This window comes from Mustelus asterias, chromosome 8, assembly GCF_964213995.1.
Source record: "Mustelus asterias chromosome 8, sMusAst1.hap1.1, whole genome shotgun sequence".
NCBI lineage: Eukaryota > Metazoa > Chordata > Chondrichthyes > Carcharhiniformes > Triakidae > Mustelus > Mustelus asterias.
In genome coordinates, this window is record NC_135808.1 from 80779703 (window position 1) to 80801795 (window position 22093).

The following is a 22093-nucleotide window of genomic DNA, read 5'->3' on the forward strand; positions in this document are numbered from 1 at the left end:
TTCCATTGAGATAGTAATCCCATTTGTTATTATTTCCTCCAAAGTGTATAACCTCGCATTTCTCAACGTTATACTCCATTTGCCATATCCTCGCCCACTCACTCAGCCTGTCCAAATCTCTCTGCAGATCTTCTCCGTCCTCCACACGATTCACTTTTCCACTTATCTTTGTGTCGTCTGCAAACTTCGTTACCCTACACTCCGTCCCCTCCTCCAGATCATCTATATAAATGGTAAATAGTTGCGGCCCGAGTACCGATCCCTGCGGCACGCCACTAGTTACCTTCCTCCAACCGGAAAAACACCCATTTATTCCGACTCTTTGCTTCCTGTCGGATAGCCAGTCCCCAATCCACTTTAACACACTACCCCCAACTCCGTGTGCCCTAATCTTCTTCAGTAGCCTTTTATGGGGCACCTTATCAAACGCCTTTTGGAAATCCAAAAACACCGCATCCACCGGTTCTCCTCCATCAACCGCCCTAGTCACATCTTCAATTCTATTCATTCACATAGGTTCTATCCTACCCTTTTTGTGGTTGCAGACAGAACCAAATAGGGACAATCATTAACATATAGCTGCAAATGACCCATCATTATTATGTTAGGAGTAGATCATAGGCTAATAAAATTAACTCCAAGACTGATCAGGTGTAAATACTAATTTCTGATTCTGTGATCTGTTTTACTCAACTAGCAAACTAATTCTTTTGCCATAATAGAGAAGCATATCCTCTTATTTACATTGAGCACTTCTGCAGTAGATCTGTTGGTGCATATGTATAAAACAATCACACTTCTGATAGTGAATACATTCTTGACTGTTCGCTCATTATGTAGTGTGAAAAAAAAATAGGTGAGCTGTTATTATGGGGCAACACTTTTTTAACACGTGAGATTTTTAAAGATGTCTGTCTCTAATGTATCTGTGCTTTGGCCTGCAGCTCGATACAGAAATCAAACTAGCCAGGCTGAGTCCTACTACAGGCATGCAGCTCAACTTGTTCCTTCAAATGGTAAGATCTATATTTTTTATCTATTGATCAGTAACTCATATATGTTCTGAAAAAGTATTGACATTATTAGTTGTACGTGTCTATGGTGTGATGCTGTGTTTACTTTCCATTTTAATTTGTAGTCATCAGCAGTCGTAATAGGGTGAAATACACTGCTTATGATTTTGAACTAGTTCAAATACCATAAAAGTGATATTCAAGCTTAAAAATCAAACACATTTACCAGGAAGATATAAAAACATTGAGAATAAATAACCCAGAAAATGCTGGAAAATCTCAGCAGGTCTGACAGCATCTGTGGAGAGAGAATGGAGCCAATGTTTTGAGTCTGGATGACTGAGATTTTCTAGCATTTTCTGTTTTTGTTTCAGATTCCAGCATCTGCAGTATTTTGCCTTTATCTTGAGAATAAATAATTCATTTCTGTTAGAAAAATGTAATAAAACATGTTTAAATGGAATGTCCTAAAGACTGATGCATCATATAGTTTTATTATTAATATTGAGTGGCTTCACTAAGTGGTTTGAAAATATGTTTTCACATTGCTTTTAATAGTCAAAACCTCTGTAACCTGAAGATTGTTATGGAATCCAGTGTTTTTACTTTCCACATGATGCCATTTCCACAAAATATTTTTTCGTATTTTGTGCATTTGAATTCATATTACTGAACAGTTTCCTTTGAAAATGTATTTGGAAATGTTGAAACTAAATATTCTCAAACCACATGACATAATGGAACAGTTAGTGTTCCAGCGACGCTATAATTAAGCTATTTGCTTTATTCTGTCATTTTTGGGTGTTATGTTATGTCTGCAGGTTTATATTTTGAATTACAAAGACATACGTTTTTTGATTGTGAATTTGTTACTCATTCAGCCCATGACAACTCAGGCGACTGACTTTGGGTTTAGAAAGCTGCAGGAAAACATCATCAACTTGATGCAGCATGTATTTACCACCAATTTAAAGTGTTTCACTTTGAATTTACTTTACCCAGTGTGTCTATAAAAGCAGCAACTCTTGACCTGAAGTTCTGGCTGTTTTCTTTATCCACTTGCTGATCAAAACCTCCTTTCAGGAGGTAGCATCCAAATTTTTTTGCAGAAACTAGATTTCATAATAAATCCATGCAACTTTGGTTGATATAGAACGTATCACTTTTTCGAAGTTTTAGTAGGGACAGAGCCAACAAGACAACTGTTTTAAGAACATAAGAAATAGGAGCAGGAGTAGGCCATCTAGCCCCTCGAGCCTGCCCCGCCATTCAATAAGATCATGGCTGATCTGAAGCGGATCAGTTCCACTTACCCGCCTGATCCCTATAACCCCTAATTCCCTTACCGATCAGGAATCCATCTATCCGTGATTTAAACATATTCAACGAGGTAGCCTCCACCACTTCAGTGGGCAGAGAATTCCAGAGATTCACCACCCTCTGAGAAGAAGTTCCTCCTCAACTCTGTCCTAAACTGACCCCCCTTTATTTTGAGGATAGTATGGGAACTAAGCTTATCGGTGGGTAGTTGAATGCATCATATGTTATTTGCTGACAAGGATTGAGCTACCAGAAGGATTTTTCTTGTTTGTCAGTTGTGTGCCATGCATAAGTGAAAGATACTGACACTATCTGCAAAACAGCATCCCAGAGCAAGGCACTTTCTTGGGCTCAGGATGAAAAGGAGTAATAGAAGCTAACTAAAATATTTTGGCTTTGAGTCTCACCACTAGGTTTCACACTAATTTTGCTTAATCAACATGAGCGCATGACGTCCATTACAATACTGTTTTACAATCCCAGCTGATATTACTGGACAAGTCTGATCCCAGGTTGGACCTTGGCTTGATAGATCCTAACTTTAATTTTTTGTTTAGATTTGTGGAGGGTGGCTCCTGAACAGAGTCACAAGAATCTGCAAGTATTTATTAAACAAGAAAAGATTTACTGTAATACCCTACTCCTTCACCCCAATGATACGTATGTAGATATATAAAGATTCATGCAAATAATAAAAATATCTTGTACAATGTTCACAAAGTGCAGAGTCCATGTAAGTCAATGGGTAAACTGTGGTCCGACACCCCACTCTCTGAAACCATGTGGCAGATGCCATCCAATTCCCCCAGATGCTTGTCACACTGGACTCAATGGAACTGCCTTTCATATGAGGGTTTACAATCTCTGCTCTCGAAGAACACATCTTGGTATCTTCTCCCAAACAGCGCTTTCTCATATCATCATCAAGGATCCATCTCCAGGGTTTCAACTCTCCTTCCAGTGTTGTTCTGCCTTGGAGCACCATGTGCATTCAAGCTTTACCTTTCATGCTGAGATAGCTGAGGAGATTGTGGAGGCATTGGTGGTGATCTTTCAGGAATCACTGGAGTCAGGGAAAGTCCCAAAGGACTGGAAAAAGGCTAATGAAACACTCCTGTTTAAAGAAGGGAGGGACCAACAGAACACCACTGCTTCACAAGGCGTAGTAAGGAGTTAACCAATTTTTGGGTCTCCTTGAATCTCTAGCTCCTTGTAAGCCAACTTTATCCCAAGTCTGTACCTTGCAGCTCTGTCTTTTAACTTGGATGTGGAGATGCCAGCGTTGGACTGGGGTGAACACGGTAAGACGTCTCACAACACCAGGTTAAAGTCCCAATAGGTTTATTTGGTAGCAAATAAACCTGTTGGACTTTAACCTGGTGTTGTGAGACTTCTTACCGTTTTAACTTGGAGCCTCTGCTCCTCACTTTTAACCGAACCTTTTCCAGATTCCTGTTCTTTCGCTTTGACAAGAAGATTTTCGTAAACTTTCTTCTGTCCCTCTTCCAGGTTTTGGGACCTTTGTTATTTAATTTGGAGACTGCTCTCTGCAATCTCCCTTCATGTCCTGCTGGAGAGAGATTTAAACTGCTCCCTGGACTTCAAAGCATAATCACTAACTGAATGGGTGGCACAGTAGCACAGTGGTTAGCACTGCTGCTTCACAGCTCCAGGGACCTGGGTTCGATTCCCGGCTTGGGTCACTGTCTGTGTGGAGTTTGCACATTCTCCTCGTGTCTGCGTGGGTTTCCTCCGGGTGCTCCGGTTTCCTCCCACAGTCCAAAGATGTGCGGGTTAGGTTGATTGGCTATGCTAAAATTGCCCCTTAGTGTCCTGAGATGCTTAGGTTAGAGGGATTAGCGGGTAAATATGTAGGGATATGGGGGTAGGGCCTGGGTGGGATTGTGGTCGGTGCAGACTCGATGGGCTGAATGGCCTCTTTCTGTGCTGTAGGGTTTCTATGATTCTATGAATCTCAAACTGCTCTCTGTTCCCCATGTGGCCTCTTTGTTGTGAGGCAACAACCCAGCTTTTTATATTCTGTGTCTGCTTTAGCGTCGTAAAACCTCATTAAAATGTAGGCATATTTTAAAATAAAACTGAAACTGATTTCCTTAACATTCAAGCTTAAACTTAAAGCCATAACTTATTCCTAAAGCCCATAATAAAAAGATAACTTATTTAAAACTATCTTTATTTCTTAACAACTGTTATCCCTTCAAAACTCCATTTCACTTGATATTGCTTGGAAGTATTGGCTAACTTGATAAATATTGCATCTTTTGTGTTGAGTTGTAGTGTTAGCTTCAGTTTATGAAACTGGTGTGCTTTCCAGAGATAGGCATTATTAATGTCCAATGTTATCAGTATAGACAGTAGAGAGAAATCATCAAAGGAAGCCAGTATTATCAAACGTTTTGGTGACTTCTCTCCATTTCCTTACCATGGATGATGAGAAATAAATTTTTGGAGATGCTGTTCTGCTTGAGTACGAGCAGCAAGGGGCTAATTTAAAAAGCGAACTTTAAAGGTGGTAATCTCTGAATTATTACTTGAGCTGTGAACAAATTGCGATAGGGTGAACAAAATTAGGAGTTAAATGTGTAGCTCAGAGTGGTGTGGGAACAATAGGTTTCCATTTGTAGAGGATAGGCATCAGTACTAGGGAAAGTGGGAGCTGTACCAATGGAACAGTCTTCACCTGAAATGTGCTGGGACCAGTGTTCTGTGAATAAAACTAGGTCAGTAGAGAGTTGTAAACTAAATTATGGGATCAAGTGAGGGAAGATATGATAAATCATAGAAGACAAGGCGAGGTAGCAATAAGAGAAATGATACTCCGAGCATGGCAGAAAGGGACAGAGTGTACAAACTTAGAATGTGCCAGCAGATGAGGCTAGAGGTTGCAAAAATAGTAAAAGACAGAGCTAAAGGCTCTGTATCTGCACATAGCATTTGTAACAAAACGGTGGATTGACATCGTAAATAGAAATAAAAATGATATGTTAGCCATTTCAGACATGACTGGGATGTGACATTTCAGAAGATAAGGAAGCTAGGAAAATGTGGAAGGGTAACTCCAATAATTTGGGATGATAGTACAACAGAGAGATGATCTTGGTGATGAAGGTAAAGATGTAGAATCAGTTTGGGTAGCGACAAGAAATAGTCATGGTAGAAAGTCACTTATGGAAGTAGTTTATAGGCCCCCAAACAGTGACTATATTGTAAGATGCAATATTCAGGGAGAAATGATTGGGATTTGTGAGAAAGATACGCCAGTTGTCATGTGTGAATTTAACCAACACATTGTACAAATCAGATTGAACTCCTCTTCCAAACTACCTCTGCCATGGTGTTCTCAGGACAGTTTCTCAGAGCAGAACGTTCTAGAGTCAATCAGAGAGCAGGCTATTCTAGATCTGTTTTAATTTGGCGAATGTAAATTTTCGAAGTCGAGGAATAGCCTCCTTATCTGTGAGTTTGAGGTGATTACCAAGAGGAGCCACTCCTTGGTAATGTGCTGTATTGTTTGTTTGCTTCCACACGTGCATAAGCGCCTTGTACTGAGGGTCCAATGGTTGAGTTCAGCTGCATCGAGGTTCTCGTCTGTCCTGAACCCACTGCTCTTGTTAGTCCAAAGCCTACATTCGAAAGGTGGGGTTTGTCACAGAGAACTTGTTGGTGACTTCCTCTGTTTCCCATTCCTTGATCCAAAGGATATCTGCTGGAGATCTTGTTCAGGAAGGATGCTCCATGTGGAGCACTGAGATGGAAGGCAGCTGATGAATGCAACATGGATGGTTTTAATCTTTTATCTCTGGCCATCCAAGTGGATATGCAGTTTTTTTTGGCACTGGCATTGTGGAGGTGGAATATACTGAATATGATTTTTGAGGTATTCAACATGAGACGCCATGTGTTTGCATGATTCAGATCTGGTAATTTGCAATGACAGTAAGAGTTTTAACAACACCAGGTTAAAGTCCAACAGGTTTATTTGGTAGCAAATGCCATTAGCTTTCGGAGCTCTGCTCCTTCGTCAGATGGAGTGGATGTCTGCTCTCAAACAAGGCACACACAGACACAAAATCAAGTTACAGAATACTGATTAGAATGCGAATCTTTACAGCTAATCAAGTCTTAAAGATACAGACAATGTGAGTGGAGGGAGCATTAGGCACAGGTTAAAGAAATGTGTATTGTCTCCAGACAGGACAGCCAGTGAGATTCTGCAAGTCCAGGAGGCAAACTGTGGGGGTTACCGAAAGTGTGACATGAACCCAAGATCCCAGTTTAGGCCGTCCTGTATTCTGTAACTTGATTTTGTCTGTGTGCCTTGTTTGTGAGCAGATATCCACTCCATCTGACGAAGGAGCAGCGCTCCAAAAGCTAATGGCATTTGCTACCAAATAAACCTGTTGGACTTTAACCTGGTGTTGTTAAAACTCTTACTGTGTTTACCCCAGTCCAATGCCAGCATCTCCACAATTTGCACTGAGACAGGATTAATCAATGGCCTCATAATAAAGATACCCTGAGGGAAGCAGTGACCATCATATGATTAAGTTTCACAGTCAGTTTGAGAGAAGAATGGGTCTAAGTCTATTGTTTTAAACTTAAATAAGAGCAATTATGAGCATATGAAGACAGAACTGGGAAATTAGGTTAAGGAATAAGTCAGTCGAGGTGCAGTGGCAGACATTTCACAATACTCAGCAAAGATGCATTACAGTGAGCAAGAAAGACTCTAGGAGAGGGGCCCACCATTTATGGTTATCTAAGAATTTCAATTATTATTGTCACGTATTAGTATAGAGTGAAAAATATTCTTTCTTGCATACTATACAGACAAAGCATACTATATATAGAGAAGGAAAGGGGAGGGTGCAGAATGTAGTGATGCAGTCATGGCTAGGGCGTAGAGAAAGATCAACTTAATATAATGTAGGTCCGTTCAAAGGTCTGATGGCAGCAGGAAAGAAGTTGTTCTTCAGTCATTAGTATGTGACCTCTGGCTTTTGTATCACTTTCCCAACGAAGAAGGTGGAAAAGTGTGGGGTCCTTAATTATGTTGGCTGCTTTTCCGAGGCAACGGGAAGTGTAGACAGAGTCAATGGATGGGAGGCTGGTTTGCGTGATGGACAGGGCTTCATTCACAACCCTTTGTAGTTTCTTGTGGTCTTGGACAAAGCAGGAGCCGTACCAAGCTGTGATACAACCAGAAAGAATGCTTTCTATTGTGCATCTGTAAAAGTTGGTGAGAGCCGTAACGGACATGCCGAATTTCCTTAGCCTCCTAAGAAAGTAGAGGTGTTGCTGGGCTTTCTGAACTATAGCATCGGCATGGAGGGACCAGGCCAAGTTGATGATCTGGACACCTAGAAACCTGAAGTTTTCAACCATTTCCACTTCAGACAGGGGCATGTCCATACGCTTCCTGAAGTCGATGTATCAAATTGAAAGTGTACCATTCCATGAAGAGTAGTGGCTGGTTGCAAGATTGGAAGAATATATTTTTTTAAAGATTCAAACAATAATGAGGGAGAAATTAAAAGAAAGCTAGCTAGAAATATGAAAACAAAAATTCTACAGGTATTTAAAAAAGGAAAAGATTAAACAAAGTGAGAGTTGGTCCCCTCGAGACAGTTTGGGGAATTAATAATGAAAAATAAGGAAATGGTGGATGAATTGAACAGACATTTTGCATCTGCCTTTACTGTACAAAACAGACATAACATCCCAGAAATTATTGTGAACCAAAAGTTGAAGCATGGGAGAAACATAAAACATAAACTGAGAAAATGATTAGAACTGAAAGCTGACAAATCCCTCGGTCCTGATGGGCTTCATCCCAAGGTCTTAAAAGAAGTAGCTGCTGAGATGATAGATGCATTGATAAATTTCCAAATTTCGCTATATTCTAGAAAGATCCCATCAGATTGTAAAAAAGCAAATGTAACTCCTTCACTAAAGAGAGGAAGACAGAAGCAGGAAACTACAAGCTAGTTAGCTTAACATTGGTTATCGGGAAAATGCTGGAATCTATTATTAAGGGTGTTATAGCAGATGATCTTGATGCAATCAGATAGAGTCACCCTGGTTTTGTGAAAGGGAAAGTGTGTTTCACTAATTTATTAAAGTTAGTTGAGGAAGTAACACAGATCCTGTGCATGGCATTTGACAAGGTGTCACATAAAATATCACCATAAAAAGCATAAAATAAGAGCCCATGATGTAGGGGATAGCATATTAGTATGGATAGAGGGTTAGAGGACACGAAGCAGAGAATAGGCATAAATATATTATTTTCTAATTGGGAAAATGTAACATGTGGCCACGGATATCCATGCTGAGGCCTTGGCTATCTATGTCAATGATAAAGGACCAAATGTATAGTTGCTCATGACAAAGGTGGGTAGTAAAATTGGTTGTGGAGAGGGGCTAAGGAGTTTGCAAAGGGATACAGAGAGGTTATGGGGCAAAGGTTTTGAAGGGTAAAAGTTTGGTACATGGAGTCTAATGTCGAAAAGTGACCTTGTATACTTTTGGCAGGAAGAATAGAAAAGCAACATATCATCAGAACTTGGTGGGATCGGGTGTCCTTTTTCAAGAGTTGCTATTAGTCAGCATGCAGGTACAGCAAGTGATTAGGAAAGGAAATTGAATGTTGGTGTTTATTGCAAGGGGGTTGGAATAAAAAAGTCTTGGAGGTTTTGTTACAGTTGTACAGGGTGTTGGTGAAACCATATCTTGAACTGTGCACAGTTTTGATGGTTTTGTTTAAGACAGGATACAATTGAGTTAGAAGCAACACAATGTTCCCTCGACTGATTCCTGGGATGAGCGTGTTATGAGGAAAGGTTGGACAGGTTGGATGTGTATCATTGGAGTTCAGGAGAATGAGAGATCGTCATATTGATAGGGTGGATGCGAAAAGGGTGTTCCCCAGTGGGAGAAACTAGAACTAGAGTTTAAAAATAGGCTGCGTTTCCTACCAACGTGTTGTCATTACAAGTGACTGGTTCCATTTGCTGGTGATGTCTGTATGCACCACCCTCCTGATTTCACTGTTTCAGTGAAGGGATCTATTGTACTTGCAACCATTCAAATTTAAGTTATCTAATCTTGGTTCAAAAGTTCATACAATTCCCTTATGCGATTCTAATTTTCCTCTGATTCCCTACAGCAATGCAGTAGCAAGTTGCCCTCTTACATATCGCAAGAAGCTGACAAGTAAAAAGCAAAGACCGAATGTAGGGTTATTTTCCCTTGCACACTCCAAATACCTAATTTTCTTGTTAAACATAAGATAAAGTTGATGACATAGGGTTGTGTAGTTGTCCAAAGCTTGTGATCATTCCAGAAACTGATGAAGCTCTGGCAATATTAGATTGTTAAACGCTCTGAGGTTTGTATGGCACTTCTCTGCTCTCATTGTGCTACATATTCTTTTGCGTTGAGTTTTTTTTCTTTGGTACTTGAAGGAAATAGGAGGTCATTTGAGAACTGGGCTGGTTTCTATTCATATGTGGCAAAGTAGAGCTTTAATCATCCTGGTACAGAATGTGCAAATTTTCAAAATATACAATAAATTAGTACTGCCTCCTACTTCCTGCGCAATGGGCATAAATCCAAAGCCATACACTGGTGCAGTGTCATAGGTTTTCTGCACGTGCATGAGTCAGTGCCCATGCACAGACTTGTGCTGGAGGCCAGCTTTACAGCCAACTTGTGTTATAAGGGGTTTTCCATTTCAGACAGAGAAGGGGAAATATTTTCTTAAGGTCATGAATCTGGAACTCTTTCCTACAGATTGGTGGAGGCTGGATCATTGAATATTTTTGAGGTAGATTGATGCTCAGGAAAGTGGGCACCATAATAACCTCAGCTCTTTAGTTTGCCTGCGCAAGATAGTCAAAATGCTCAGTATAAAAGCTCCATTCCTCCTCATTTCATTAAAAGATCCAATAATACAAAAACTCCCACCATATTTTCAATTGAGCAGATTTCACATACGCATGCTTCGCAACCGCATTTCCAGCAGCTACCTCGATTTTCTTACGCACAAGGTGCCTAATTGAGCTTCAGTCTCTTACCTATCACAACCAGCAAGTTGGAGTCCTAGTCTTTAGCAAAATGCATTTTGATTATGATGCACACTCAAAATTCTCCCGTTTGTGCTCAGATTTCTGAATATGGATAGAATATCAGAAAATTCATTCTATTTAGAGGATCCGTGTGCCTTATGTTGATAGAATGTATTAAATATATGGTGTTTTTTAAAATCAAGTGCAAAGACAGGAAATGCTAAAAATGCAGAATAGTTAACATGTTTGAAGACAGCTGGCTAATAGTTCAGGTATAGGTATTGCAACTGACAAGTTGTCAAAATAGCTTCAATTAACTACCAAAGTCAACACCTGAAAACAGATGGTTTAAATGCACCAATGAGGTCTAATGGAATAATTCTAAAGAAATGTATATGCAAAGTAATGCCACCTCTGAAATTTTCTGACTAGTTTCGTAACTTGTAGTGAGTCCTTACAACTGGAAGATTTTAGCTGACGTTAGAAATGGGAATTTGATAGGGAGTTGCAATAAGGGTCATAGCCCAAGTGCAAACTTTTGTAGCAAAATGCTATATTTTGAATTGTTACATGTTACTTTTTCTATTTCAGGTCAACCATACAATCAGCTGGCCATTCTGGCTTCCTCTAAAGGCGATCACCTTACAACCATTTTCTACTATTGCAGAAGTATTGCTGTCAAATTTCCTTTCCCAGCTGCTTCTACTAATCTACAGAAAGCGCTTTCTAAAGCTCTGGAAAGGTGAGCAAAGAAATGCACCAAAAGCAACATAGAGTACAATTTACTGAATGCCGATAATTGCCCACTATTTGCAAGACCTGTCTGAGCCCATTTAATTTCTATAACGTTTTACACTGGAAGTTTAAAAATCAAAATGCAGAGCCCTTTAAAAGGCATGAACAGGGCAAGCAACTTTGTATCTTAACGTTGTCGGAACCAGGAAAGTTTGAAAATTCAAATATCACATCAGGCACAGAAAGCAAATAGGAAAAAAAATTAAGAAAAAAATGCGTGATTTAAAAAAAAAAGTCTATAACAATTAAAATCTGAAAGAATAAGACTACCCACCCATAAAAGTGAATTTTCGTACCAGTGAAGTTGTTTGGCTACAATTTAGAGATTTATTATGCCATTAACAATGGCATTGGGGTTCAAATGAGTAAGCCCTAGATTCCTGTGGTGAGTTTAGTGCATAGGAACATGATGGCATTCGAATTGACAGTGGACTTCTCGGCAACCTCTTGTTTTGTGTTGTAACTGAGCATCTGCGCTCAGCAGAAGTTGCTATTGATTGGTTGTCTCATTATTCTTGCAGTAAATTAAGGAGACATACCAGAAATCCTAGTAAAACATAAGTAATCCACAATATACCTATTTTTCTCCAATGTTACAAAGATTATTCAAACTATATATCCACATTCTAGGCTTTTCTGCATTTTAATGAAGATATTGCAATTTTTTGTTTCAATTTGTTTATCGCAAAATAATTCCATTGTGCTTGTTTATTGACCACTTAGTGCTTAGAATATTTTTATCTGCTTTTAAATTTTGACAAAAACAATTCCTGTGATTATAAAATATGTAAGCAATCTAGCACAGAGAGAGGCCATTCTTCCTTGTTGCTCCTCTTTGGAGATACCTTTACATAATTCTAATATCTTCCTACCATGCACTTTTATATTGAAGCGATTATCATTTTAATTGTAATGAGTGTATTATTTGCCACAAACTTGTGGTGAAGTCTTTTAAGTTGAGATCTCTGCTTTTTTTCCTCTCTCACTGGTACGGGAAACTAGAAATATTCCAATCTCTTATTTCTAACTGTTATGCCACTGTTTTTCTGGTTTACAGTTTCCTTCCAATTTATCTGGTTAAGTATACTATGAATGCATTATATAGATCTCCAGATAAACATCTCTCATGTTCCTCCAATCTATATCTTGATAGTTGCTGTCCACAACTATTCTAAAATATCTGATAATTTACTCTTCTAATCTTTATCAAAATTAAATTGAAGGCTTTTTGAGGATTAAAAATAATGAATGTACAGAACGACATCCAGTATAACTATGTTGCATATGAATTTTCACCTGGAAATGTAATACTTTAATTAGCTGTTTGTTTTACTTGGTGAAAGTAATCTTTCAGTCATATTACATTAATGCTTTTTATGGTTTGCTATTTTGTAGCCGTGATGATATGAAGACCAAGTGGAATGTTTCTGATTTCATAAAAGCTTTTATTAAGTTCCACGGTCATGTATATTTGGCCAAAAGTTTAGAGAAATTGTGTAATCTGAGAGAAAAGCTGGAAGATCAGTTCAAGGTAAGAAAGATGTGTATTAGCAATGGATACTAGTTTCATGTTCAATTCCCACTGCAATAGAAAGTAGATTGTTCATGAATTTCATTGCTTTATTGTCGCCACTTTTGAAAACAGAAATGTGGAAGTAAATTGAGGAATTTACTGAATTTGATAGATTATTTAAGGGGAATAAAAATTGAATTGAATTTGGGAAGAACTTTGTGGTTGAGAAGCGCTAACAATTTAAGTGCCGGTAAAGTAAACTTTGTTATCCAATACTTTGCATCGGTATTCACAAAGGAGAGGGACACGTTGATTGATGGTGTCTCGGAGGGGTATGTAAACCCTCTTGAGCAAGCCACCATTACAGGGGAGGAAGTGTTAGGTGTATTAAAAAAACATTAAGGTAGACAAATCCCCAGGGCCAGATGGCATCCATCCCAGATTACTGAGGGAGACGAGAAGGGAAATTGTTCAGCCTCTAACAGAAATCTTTGTTTCCTCGTTGGCCACAGATGAGGTCCCAGAGGATTGGAGGATAGCCAATGTTGTCCCGTTATTTAAGAAGGGTAGCAAGGATAACCTGGGTAATTATAGGCCAGTGAGCTTGAAGTCAGTGATAGTAAAATTGTTGGAGAAAATTCTTAGGGATAGGACCTATTCACATTTGGAACTGAATGGTCTTATTAGCGACAGCATGGTTTTGTACGAGGGACGTCATATCTCACTAATTTGATTGAGTTCTTTGAGGAAGTGACAAAAATGATTGACGAGGGAAGGGCTACATGTTTTCTACATGGACTTTAGTAAAGCATTTGACAAGGTCCCTCATGGTAGGTTGGTACAAAAGGTTAAATGACACGGGATCAAGCTAGATGGATTCAGAACTGGCTTGGCCATAGAAGACAGAGGGTAGCGATGGAAGAGTGTTTTTCTGAATGGAGGTCTGTAACTAGTGGTGTTCCGCAGGGATCAGTGCTGGAACCTCTGCTATTTGTAATACATACATATAAATGACTTGGAAGAAAATGTAACTGGTCTGATTAGCAAGTTTGTGGATTGATTCTAAGATTGCTGGAGTTATGGATTGTGATGAAGATTGTTAGGGCGGCACGGTAGCACAGTGGTTAGCACTGCTGCTTCACAGCTCCAGGGACCTGGGTTCGATTCCCGGCTCGGGTCACTGTCTGTGTGGAGTTTGCACATTCTCCTCGTGTCTGCGTGGGTTTCCTCCGGGTGCTCCGGTTTCCACCCACAGTCCAAAGATGTGCGGGTTAGGTTGATTGGCCATGTAAAATTGCCCCTTAGTTTCCCCAGATGCGTAGGTTAGAGAGATTAGTGGATAAAATATGTAGGGATATGGGGGTAGGGCCTGGGTGGGATTGTGGTCGGTGCAGACTCGATGGGCCGAATGGCCTCTTTCTGCACTGTAGAGTTCTATGATTCTATCTATGATTGTCAGAGAATACAGCAAGATATAGATAGGGTGGAAAATTGGGCAGAGAAATGGCAGATGGAATTTAATCCAGACAAATGTGAGGTGATGCATTTTAGTAGATCCAATTCAGGTGGGAGCTTTAAAATAAAATGGCAGAACCATCAGTAGCATAGACACAGGGAGATAGGGGAATACTGGTCCACAGATCATTAAAAATGGCAGCGGAGGTGGAAAAGGTGCTGAAGAAAGCATATGGCATGCTTGCCTTCATTGAATATGCTTGCCTTCATTGAATATAAATGTTGGCAAATTATGTTAGTTATATAAAACGTTAGTTAGGCCACATTTGGAATACTGTGTCCAATTCTGGTCGCCACACTACCAGAAGGACGTGGTGACTTTAGAGGGAGTACAGAAAAGGTTTACTGGGATGTTGCCTGGTACGGAGGGTATTAGCTATGAGGAGAGATTGAATAAACTGGGACTGTTCTTCCTGGAAAGACAGAGGCTGAGGGGTGACCTGATAGAAGTTTATAAAATTCTGAGGTGCATAGATGAGGTGAACAGCTGGAAGCTTTTTCCCAGAGCAGAAATGACAATCACAAGGGGGCACAAGTTCAAGGCAAGGGGGGAAAGGTTCAGCAGAGTTGTACAGGGGAAGTTTTTTTTACACGGAGGGTGGTGGGGGCCTGGAATGCACTGCCAAGTGAGGTGGTTGAGGCAGATATGTTAGCAACATTTAAGACTTATCTGGATAGGCACATGAGCAGGCAGGGTGTATAGAGGGATTCGGACAGTTGATTTGGGTAGGACAACGTGACCAGCACAGGCTTGGTGGGCCAAAGGGCCTGTTCCTGTGCTGTACTGTTCTTTGTACTCTGCCAACTTGAATTCTCTACTAATCGGAATTCCTGATGGAAATCATCATTTTACCAACAGAAAGCTGTTAAGAAGTCATCCAGAACTCTTGTATACTGGATTATTTAAAACATCAATTTATGTTTTAATGTATTGTTGAAGATTAGAAGCAAAAAGAATGCCCCCATCCCCGGAATATTTTTAAATTAAAGTAGAGATTCTAACTATGTCATGTAAAAACAATCAATTTGAGATGTATACATTTTACTACACACCCAGGTTTTTGAGATATAAATTCAACAACTAGCTTTGTCTCATGTAGTTTTGTCAGTTGAAAAGAATACAGCATACTTTTAATAACATTTGAAAAGATATTTTAATGGTAATTAATTTTTGAAACATTAAGTTGCTATGTTTCTCTGGTTTTCTATTGCTTAATTCACATTACTAGGTAATTCAATTCATACAAGGTGCGTTCTGTATATGCTAAGATAGTGGTTCCCAATTATTGACAGATTTTTCCACCTTGTAATTTTCAATTCTTTCACTCTGCGAGATGCAACTCCAGAAAATAAAACATAACGCTGATTTAAATTTGATTGTTTTCAGAGACTTCTTCCTCAGAAGGCATTTAGTTCTCAACAACTTGTGCATCTCACAGTCATTAACCTGTTTGAATTGCACCATCTCCGTGATTTCAGTACTGAATCCGATGACCATAATTATAGTCAAGAAGAACTGCTATGTTGGACACAGCTCCTTGGTCTCTTCAGTAAGTTGTGCTTTCTTTAAAAAGAATTGCTGTTTTAGTAAAATAGTCATGTTTGGAACATGTTACACATGGTGAGATGATCAGAAGTATGAAATGTTTTTACAACCCGATTAATTCCATCAAAGTCTGAAATAGAATTTAAAACATTTTCTAGATCGTATTAGGTGCCAATTGGGGCACTATAAAGTAATTACATTTTTGGAAAATGAATCTTTGGCAGTGAAAGCAGTTGGTTTGTGATGAAAGCAGCTACTCAGAAATCAATTAACTTGTCTTGAAAATCTGCAATTTTGAAGACACTTTATAAGGTCAGGCAAGTTGGTGTCTCTTTATCATAGATTGGCGATCGAAATTACTGCCAAATCTCATTAACTGCAGACAAAAGCACACTGAGTGCAAACGCATTTCTCGAAGTTAGCATTTAATGCTTGCTGGCTTTGTCATAATTCTACACTACTTTAGGTGACGTTGCTAGGTGATGTTTTTCATGCCGTATTTCTGTGTACATTTCTGCATCCTTTACCCCATCAACTTTCAACACTGCAAAATAATTTTCAAATTAGTAATTTGATTCAAACAGTTAATTTTCTTTTGAGGAAAGTAAGTAGTTGGGCAATACCTCCCAAACCATTGAATCCAGAACTTTAGTGTTTGGTGTAATTCATCATGCTATTAGATCCTACTTAAACCTATAAATCTGTTTTTTTCCCCCATGTGAGAAGTAAACACACAACTTCAATGCAATCTGTTGTCAGAATGCTAAATCAAAGTTAGCTTTGACACTCTTAACTACAGTGCCATTTATCAACTAAGTATGGTTTAAAGACTAGTTATACACGTGTCCATCCATTCTTGATATTTTTGTTGTAGTTGGATTGCATTGGAGAGGGGAAACGATTCAGGCACCCGTTATTGGTGATTTTTATGTGGATGCAAAACTATAGTAAAACCTCTTTTTAGCTTTGTGTTTTAATTGGTACTTCCATCGAGGCAATATGCTTAAATCAGAACGTAGACATGCAATAACTTTTTATATTTGGGCAAACTTTGTATGTGGAAGTTGGTGTTGCTAAACCAGTTATAAATTCCCAAGAAATGTTATAATTAAGATTTCACATTTCAACAAATAGACCACTGAATGTCTTTCTCTCCCTTTTTTTGAAGGTCACAATAATTGCAGGGATGCAAATTATCCTGCAGGTTTTGGCTTGGAGTCTGGGGGTGTGGGGAGAAATAATTGACAAAACTATTATTAAAGAAGAAACTACATGCAACTTGCAATTTTTCAACTACAAATATTACCTATAATTGGAAATTTCAGTAGCATCTGTTGATCTGAAAGCTCTAGAAATGACCTTAAAAGTCAACTTGCTCGCTTAGTTATGTAATTAAAGGGCTAATGATTTTCCCTGTAGGGCTACCCATGCACTTGAAAATCAATATACTTATGAAGTGCAATGACTATATAATGTATGTAAATGCATAAACAGCAATGAGGTAAATGAATAGATAATCTTTTTAGGTATTCTGGTTGAAGCGTATTAGCCAATTCATCAGGACAGCCCACTTGTACTTATTTATGTAGTGCCATAGGATATTTTACATCCATGTGAGAAGACAGGTGGGATTTCAGTTTAACATCTGACCTGAAAGAGCTCAATTTGTAACTGAAATCCCTCAATAATACATTGAAGTGTAAATCTAGGTTTTATGTTCATGTTTTGCAATGAGGTTTTAACTCTATGATCTTTGGACTGAGCCCTGACTGATAAGGCTGTCTACAAGATTATAAAGTTAACTAAAATGATTTTGGCATGCAAATCAAAATTGTAATATCAGCCTGGAGTGTCTGTTCATACCTAGTGTATTCGGAAATTTCTTCTTGTCAATATTATTTTAAGACTGCACGTGAAGCCAGACTTCCTGGAAAGCTGACTTGCTTGAAATCTGCAATTAATTTTCTCAGCACATAATTATAAATAGCTTGGGAAATAGAGAAAATATATGCCATTTGTTGTTCTGTTGCTCTTGAGGTTTATGGTTTAGGGAACATCTGGATTTTGCTCCGACTTGGAGCATTTTATTTCATCACTTCATGAAGAGTAGTTTGTTTAATATTTGGTTAATTTAAATTATTCAGTTGAAATCAGCATAAAATGGCAGATAAATGTGTTTCCTAATTTTTTTATAATTCAATTTTCCAGTGTCTTTTCTTGGAGTCATGTGCAAGTGTGCATTACAGGACGAAAACCTTAAAGAAACCTTGGGTGAATGCCCACTACCCGCTGTTAAAGTTTCGTTGGATTGGCTGAAACTCAGACCCAATGTCTTTCAGGAAAGTGCATTAGAAGAAAGACAGTAGTACGTATTCAATTTTAAGAACTAGTCAAGTTTATTACATTCAATAGTAAACCTTTTAAGTGATCTGAAGACAGGAAAACACCCTCTTGCTCTCACCACCAGCCCCTGCTCTCCCCCTTTGTCTGGCATTGAGCTTGCTTTAAGTGCAGACTCATTGTGGTCATGGATGGAATAGTTAAATGCATCTTTCTGCTTCTGCATTTACAAGTTAGCTTATGAATCTATTGGAAGTTTTATCATGCATGCAAAAAAAATTGGTAGTTAACGGTTTCATTTGGAGCAATATGTTCCTGCACTGACCATTGTTATTTTGACTAAATAGCATTTACAAATAATACAAAGGTAACTGATACTTTGAGTAGTATCCTCTGTCCACTGGCTGTAAAGATCCCATGAGAAGAGTTTGGATAGTCACAACCCTGTTCCCAATAGCAACACCTCAAAACTGTTCATATTTTGCTATAAATTACTGATATTCAAGCTTTTGTGCATGTTGGTGTTCAAGTGAGCTCTGAATATTTGTAAGAATGTCTGATGTGAGAAATAAAATTCCTTAAGTGCAGTATGGAACTGGTTTGAACAGAGGTGCACTTTTTGGGAATTTGTTTTTGTTCCTGGCATGTGTGACGTTGGCAGGAATTTAATGCCATCCATGTTTGATCTGACAATTTGGTGGCTTACAAATAACAGTACAGCACAGGAACAGGCCCTTTGGCTCACCAAGCCTGTGCCGATCACATTGTCCTATCTAGACCAACCGCCTGTATCCCTCTATTTCCCGCCTGTTCGTGTGTCTATCCAGATAAGTCTTAAATGTCGTTCATGTGTCTGCCTCAACCAGCTCACTTGGCAGTGCATTCCGGGCCCCCACAAACCTCTCAGATTAGAATCATAGAATCCTGCAGTGCAAAAGTAAGCCATTCGGCCCATCGAATCTGCACCGACCACAATTCCACCCAGTCCCTATCCCCATAACCCTACCTATTTACCATAGCTGATTAAGGGGCAATTTAGCAAGGCCAATCCACCTAACCCGCACATCTTTGGACTGTGGGAGGAGACCAGAGCGCCCGGAAGAAACCCACGCAGACACGGAGAATGTGCAAACTCCACACCCAGTGATCCAAGTTGGGAATCAAACCTGGTCCCTGGCGCTGTGAGGCAACAGTGCGAACCACTGTGTCACCATGCCAACCTTCGAACAGATCTAGCAACTCAAGACTGGGCATCCATGACGCGTTGTGGGCCATCAACAGCAGCAGAATTGTACTCCAGCACAACCTGCAACTTCGTGGCCTGACATATTCCCCACTTAACCATTACCATCAAGCCAGGGGATCAGCCCTGGTTCAGTGGAGAGCCATGATGTGGAGATGTCGGCATTGGACTGGGGTAAGCATAGTAAGGAGTCTCACAATGCTAGGTTAAAGTCCAACAGGTTTATTTGGTAGCACAAGCTTTCGGAGTCTTGCTCCTTCAGGTGAGTGAAGAGTTGTGTTCACAAACAGGGCATGCGTAGACACAGACTCAATTTACAAGATAATGGTTGGAATGCGAGTCTTTACAGGTACAGACAATGTGAGTGGAGAGAGGGTTAAAGAGGTGTGAATTGTCTCCAGCCAGGACAGTTAGTGAGATTTTGCAAGCCTGGGCAAATCGTGGGGGTTACAGATAGTGTGACATGAACCCAAAATCCCGGTTGAGGCCATCCTAGTGTGTGGAACTTGGCTATCAGTTTTTGCTCGGCGATTCTGCCTTGTCGTGCAGAACGCTTGGAGAACGCTTACCCGAAGATCAGAGGCTGAATGCCCGTGACCGCTGAAGTGTTCCCCGACAGGAAGGGAACACTCCTGCCTGGTGATTGTCGAGTGGTGTTTGTTCATCCATTGTTGTAGCGTCTGCATGGTCTCGCCAATGTACCATGCCTCAGGGCATCCTTTCCTGCAGCGTATCAGGTAGACAACATTGGCCGAGTCGCAAGAGTATGTACTGTGTACCTGGTGGATGGTGTTCTCACGTGAGATGATGGCATCTGTGTCGGTGATCGGGCATGTCTTGTAGAGGTTGCTGTGGCAGGGTTGTGTGGTGTCGTGGTCACTGTTCTCCTGAAAGCTGGGTAGTTTGCTGCGAACAATGGTCTGTTTGAGGTTGTGCGGTTGTTTGAAGGCAAGAACTGGGGGTGTGGGGATGGCCTTGGCGAGATGCTCGTCTTCATTGATGGCATGTTGAGAGCTCCGGAGAAGATGTATCTTCTTCGCTCCTGGGAAGTACTAGACGACGAAGGGTACTCTGTCCGCCGTATCCCGTGTTTGTCCTCTGAGGAAGTCGGTGCGGTTTTTCGCTGTGGCGAGTTGGAACTGTCAATTGATGAATCGAGCGCCATATCCTGTTCTTATGAGGGCGTCTGTAGGTGTCTGTTGCGATCCTCATCTGAGCAGATCCTGTGTATACGGAGGGGATGGCTTCTTTAATATGTTTAGGATGGAAGCTGGAGAAGTGGAGCATCGTGAGGTTATCTGTGGGCTTGCGGTACAATCAAGTGCTGAGGTGACCGTCCTTGATGGAGAAGAATGTGTCCAAGAATGCAACCGATTCTGGCGAGTAGTCCATGATGAGTCTGGTGGGATGGAACTTGTTGATGATCTCACACAGTTGTTTCAGTGATTGTTCGCCATGATCCAAAGGAAGAAAATGTCATCGATGTATCTAGTGTATAGCGTCGGTTGAAGGTCCTGTGCGGTGAAGATATTGGCATATTGAGGTGCGAATTTGGTCCCCATGGAGAGCGCAGGGGGGCATGTCAGGAGCAGCACCAGCCATACCCAAAAATGCAGTGTCAACTTGGTGAAGCTACCAAACAGGACGACTAGCATGCCAAACAGCAAGTGATAGACAGAGCTAAGCGATCCCACAACCAATGGATCAGATCTAAGCTCTGCAGTCCTGCCACATCCAGTCGTGAATGGTGGTGGACAATTAAACAACTCACTGGGGGAGGAGGCTCCACAAATATTCCCATCCTCAATTATGGAGGAGCCCAACACATCAGTGGAAAAGAGAAAGTTGAAGCATTCGCAGCAATCTTCAGCCAGAAGTGCCGAGTGGATGATCCATCTTGGACTCTTCCAGTGGTCCCCAGTATCTCAGATGCCAGTCTCCAGCCAATTCGATTCCGTCCACATGATATCAAGAAATGGTTGGAGCCACTGGATACAGCAAAGGCAATGGACCCTGATAACATTCCGGCAATAGTACAGAAGACTTGTGCTCCAGAACTTGCCGCTCCCCTAGCCAATCTCTTCCAGTACTGTTACAACATTGGCATCTACCCAACAATATGGAAAATTGCCCAGGTATGTTCTGGCCAAGATCCCTTTCACACGCTGCTTTTTTAAAACTTTAACTATCAGTGGCTTAGTAATAATTAGACAGACTGTTGAAAAGTGTGAATGAATACGGAGAATAGTTAAAGAGAAAAACGAAAGTACATTCCAGTCAGGCTGTATCTGAGGAAGAGTCAAAGGAACCAGAGATGATGAAGTTTCCTGAGTTGTTGAGTCCTGACACAGACTGGGCAGCCTGCTGGGTCAGATTGTTACATATTAGTACCAGCTGGTTGCTTTGTGCCTCAGACAGGGAACTGCAGCTCTGGTAAACACTAATATCACTAATTGAATATCAAAGGGTAGTGGTTAGAGTGTCTCTTATTGGTGATAGTCATTGCTTGGCATTTGTGCGGCGCAAATGTTACTTGTCACTTGTCAGCCCAAGCCTGGATATTGTCCAGATCTTGTTGCATTTGAACATGGACTGCTTCAGCACCTGAGGAGTCACGAATGGTGCTGAACATTACACCATCATTGGCGAACATCCCCACTTCTGACCTTATGACAGAGGGAAGGTCATTGATGAAGCAGCTGCAGATGGTTGGGCCTA

General features: G+C 40.3%; 1 protein-coding gene across 6 annotated transcripts in view; it reads left to right on the forward strand.

The window, feature by feature from the left end:
* The window catches only part of smg7 (SMG7 nonsense mediated mRNA decay factor), a 129662-nt gene that overhangs the window by 59988 nt on the left and 47581 nt on the right, over positions 1-22093 (forward strand). For all 6 annotated transcript variants that reach the window (XM_078218329.1, XM_078218334.1, XM_078218330.1 and 3 more), the window contains exons 6-10: positions 945-1016; positions 11015-11165; positions 12614-12749; positions 15634-15796; positions 18001-18157. In XM_078218329.1, coding sequence (XP_078074455.1) covers positions 945-1016; positions 11015-11165; positions 12614-12749; positions 15634-15796; positions 18001-18157 — 679 coding nt within the window. The remainder of the gene's footprint in view (positions 1-944; positions 1017-11014; positions 11166-12613; positions 12750-15633; positions 15797-18000; positions 18158-22093) is intronic.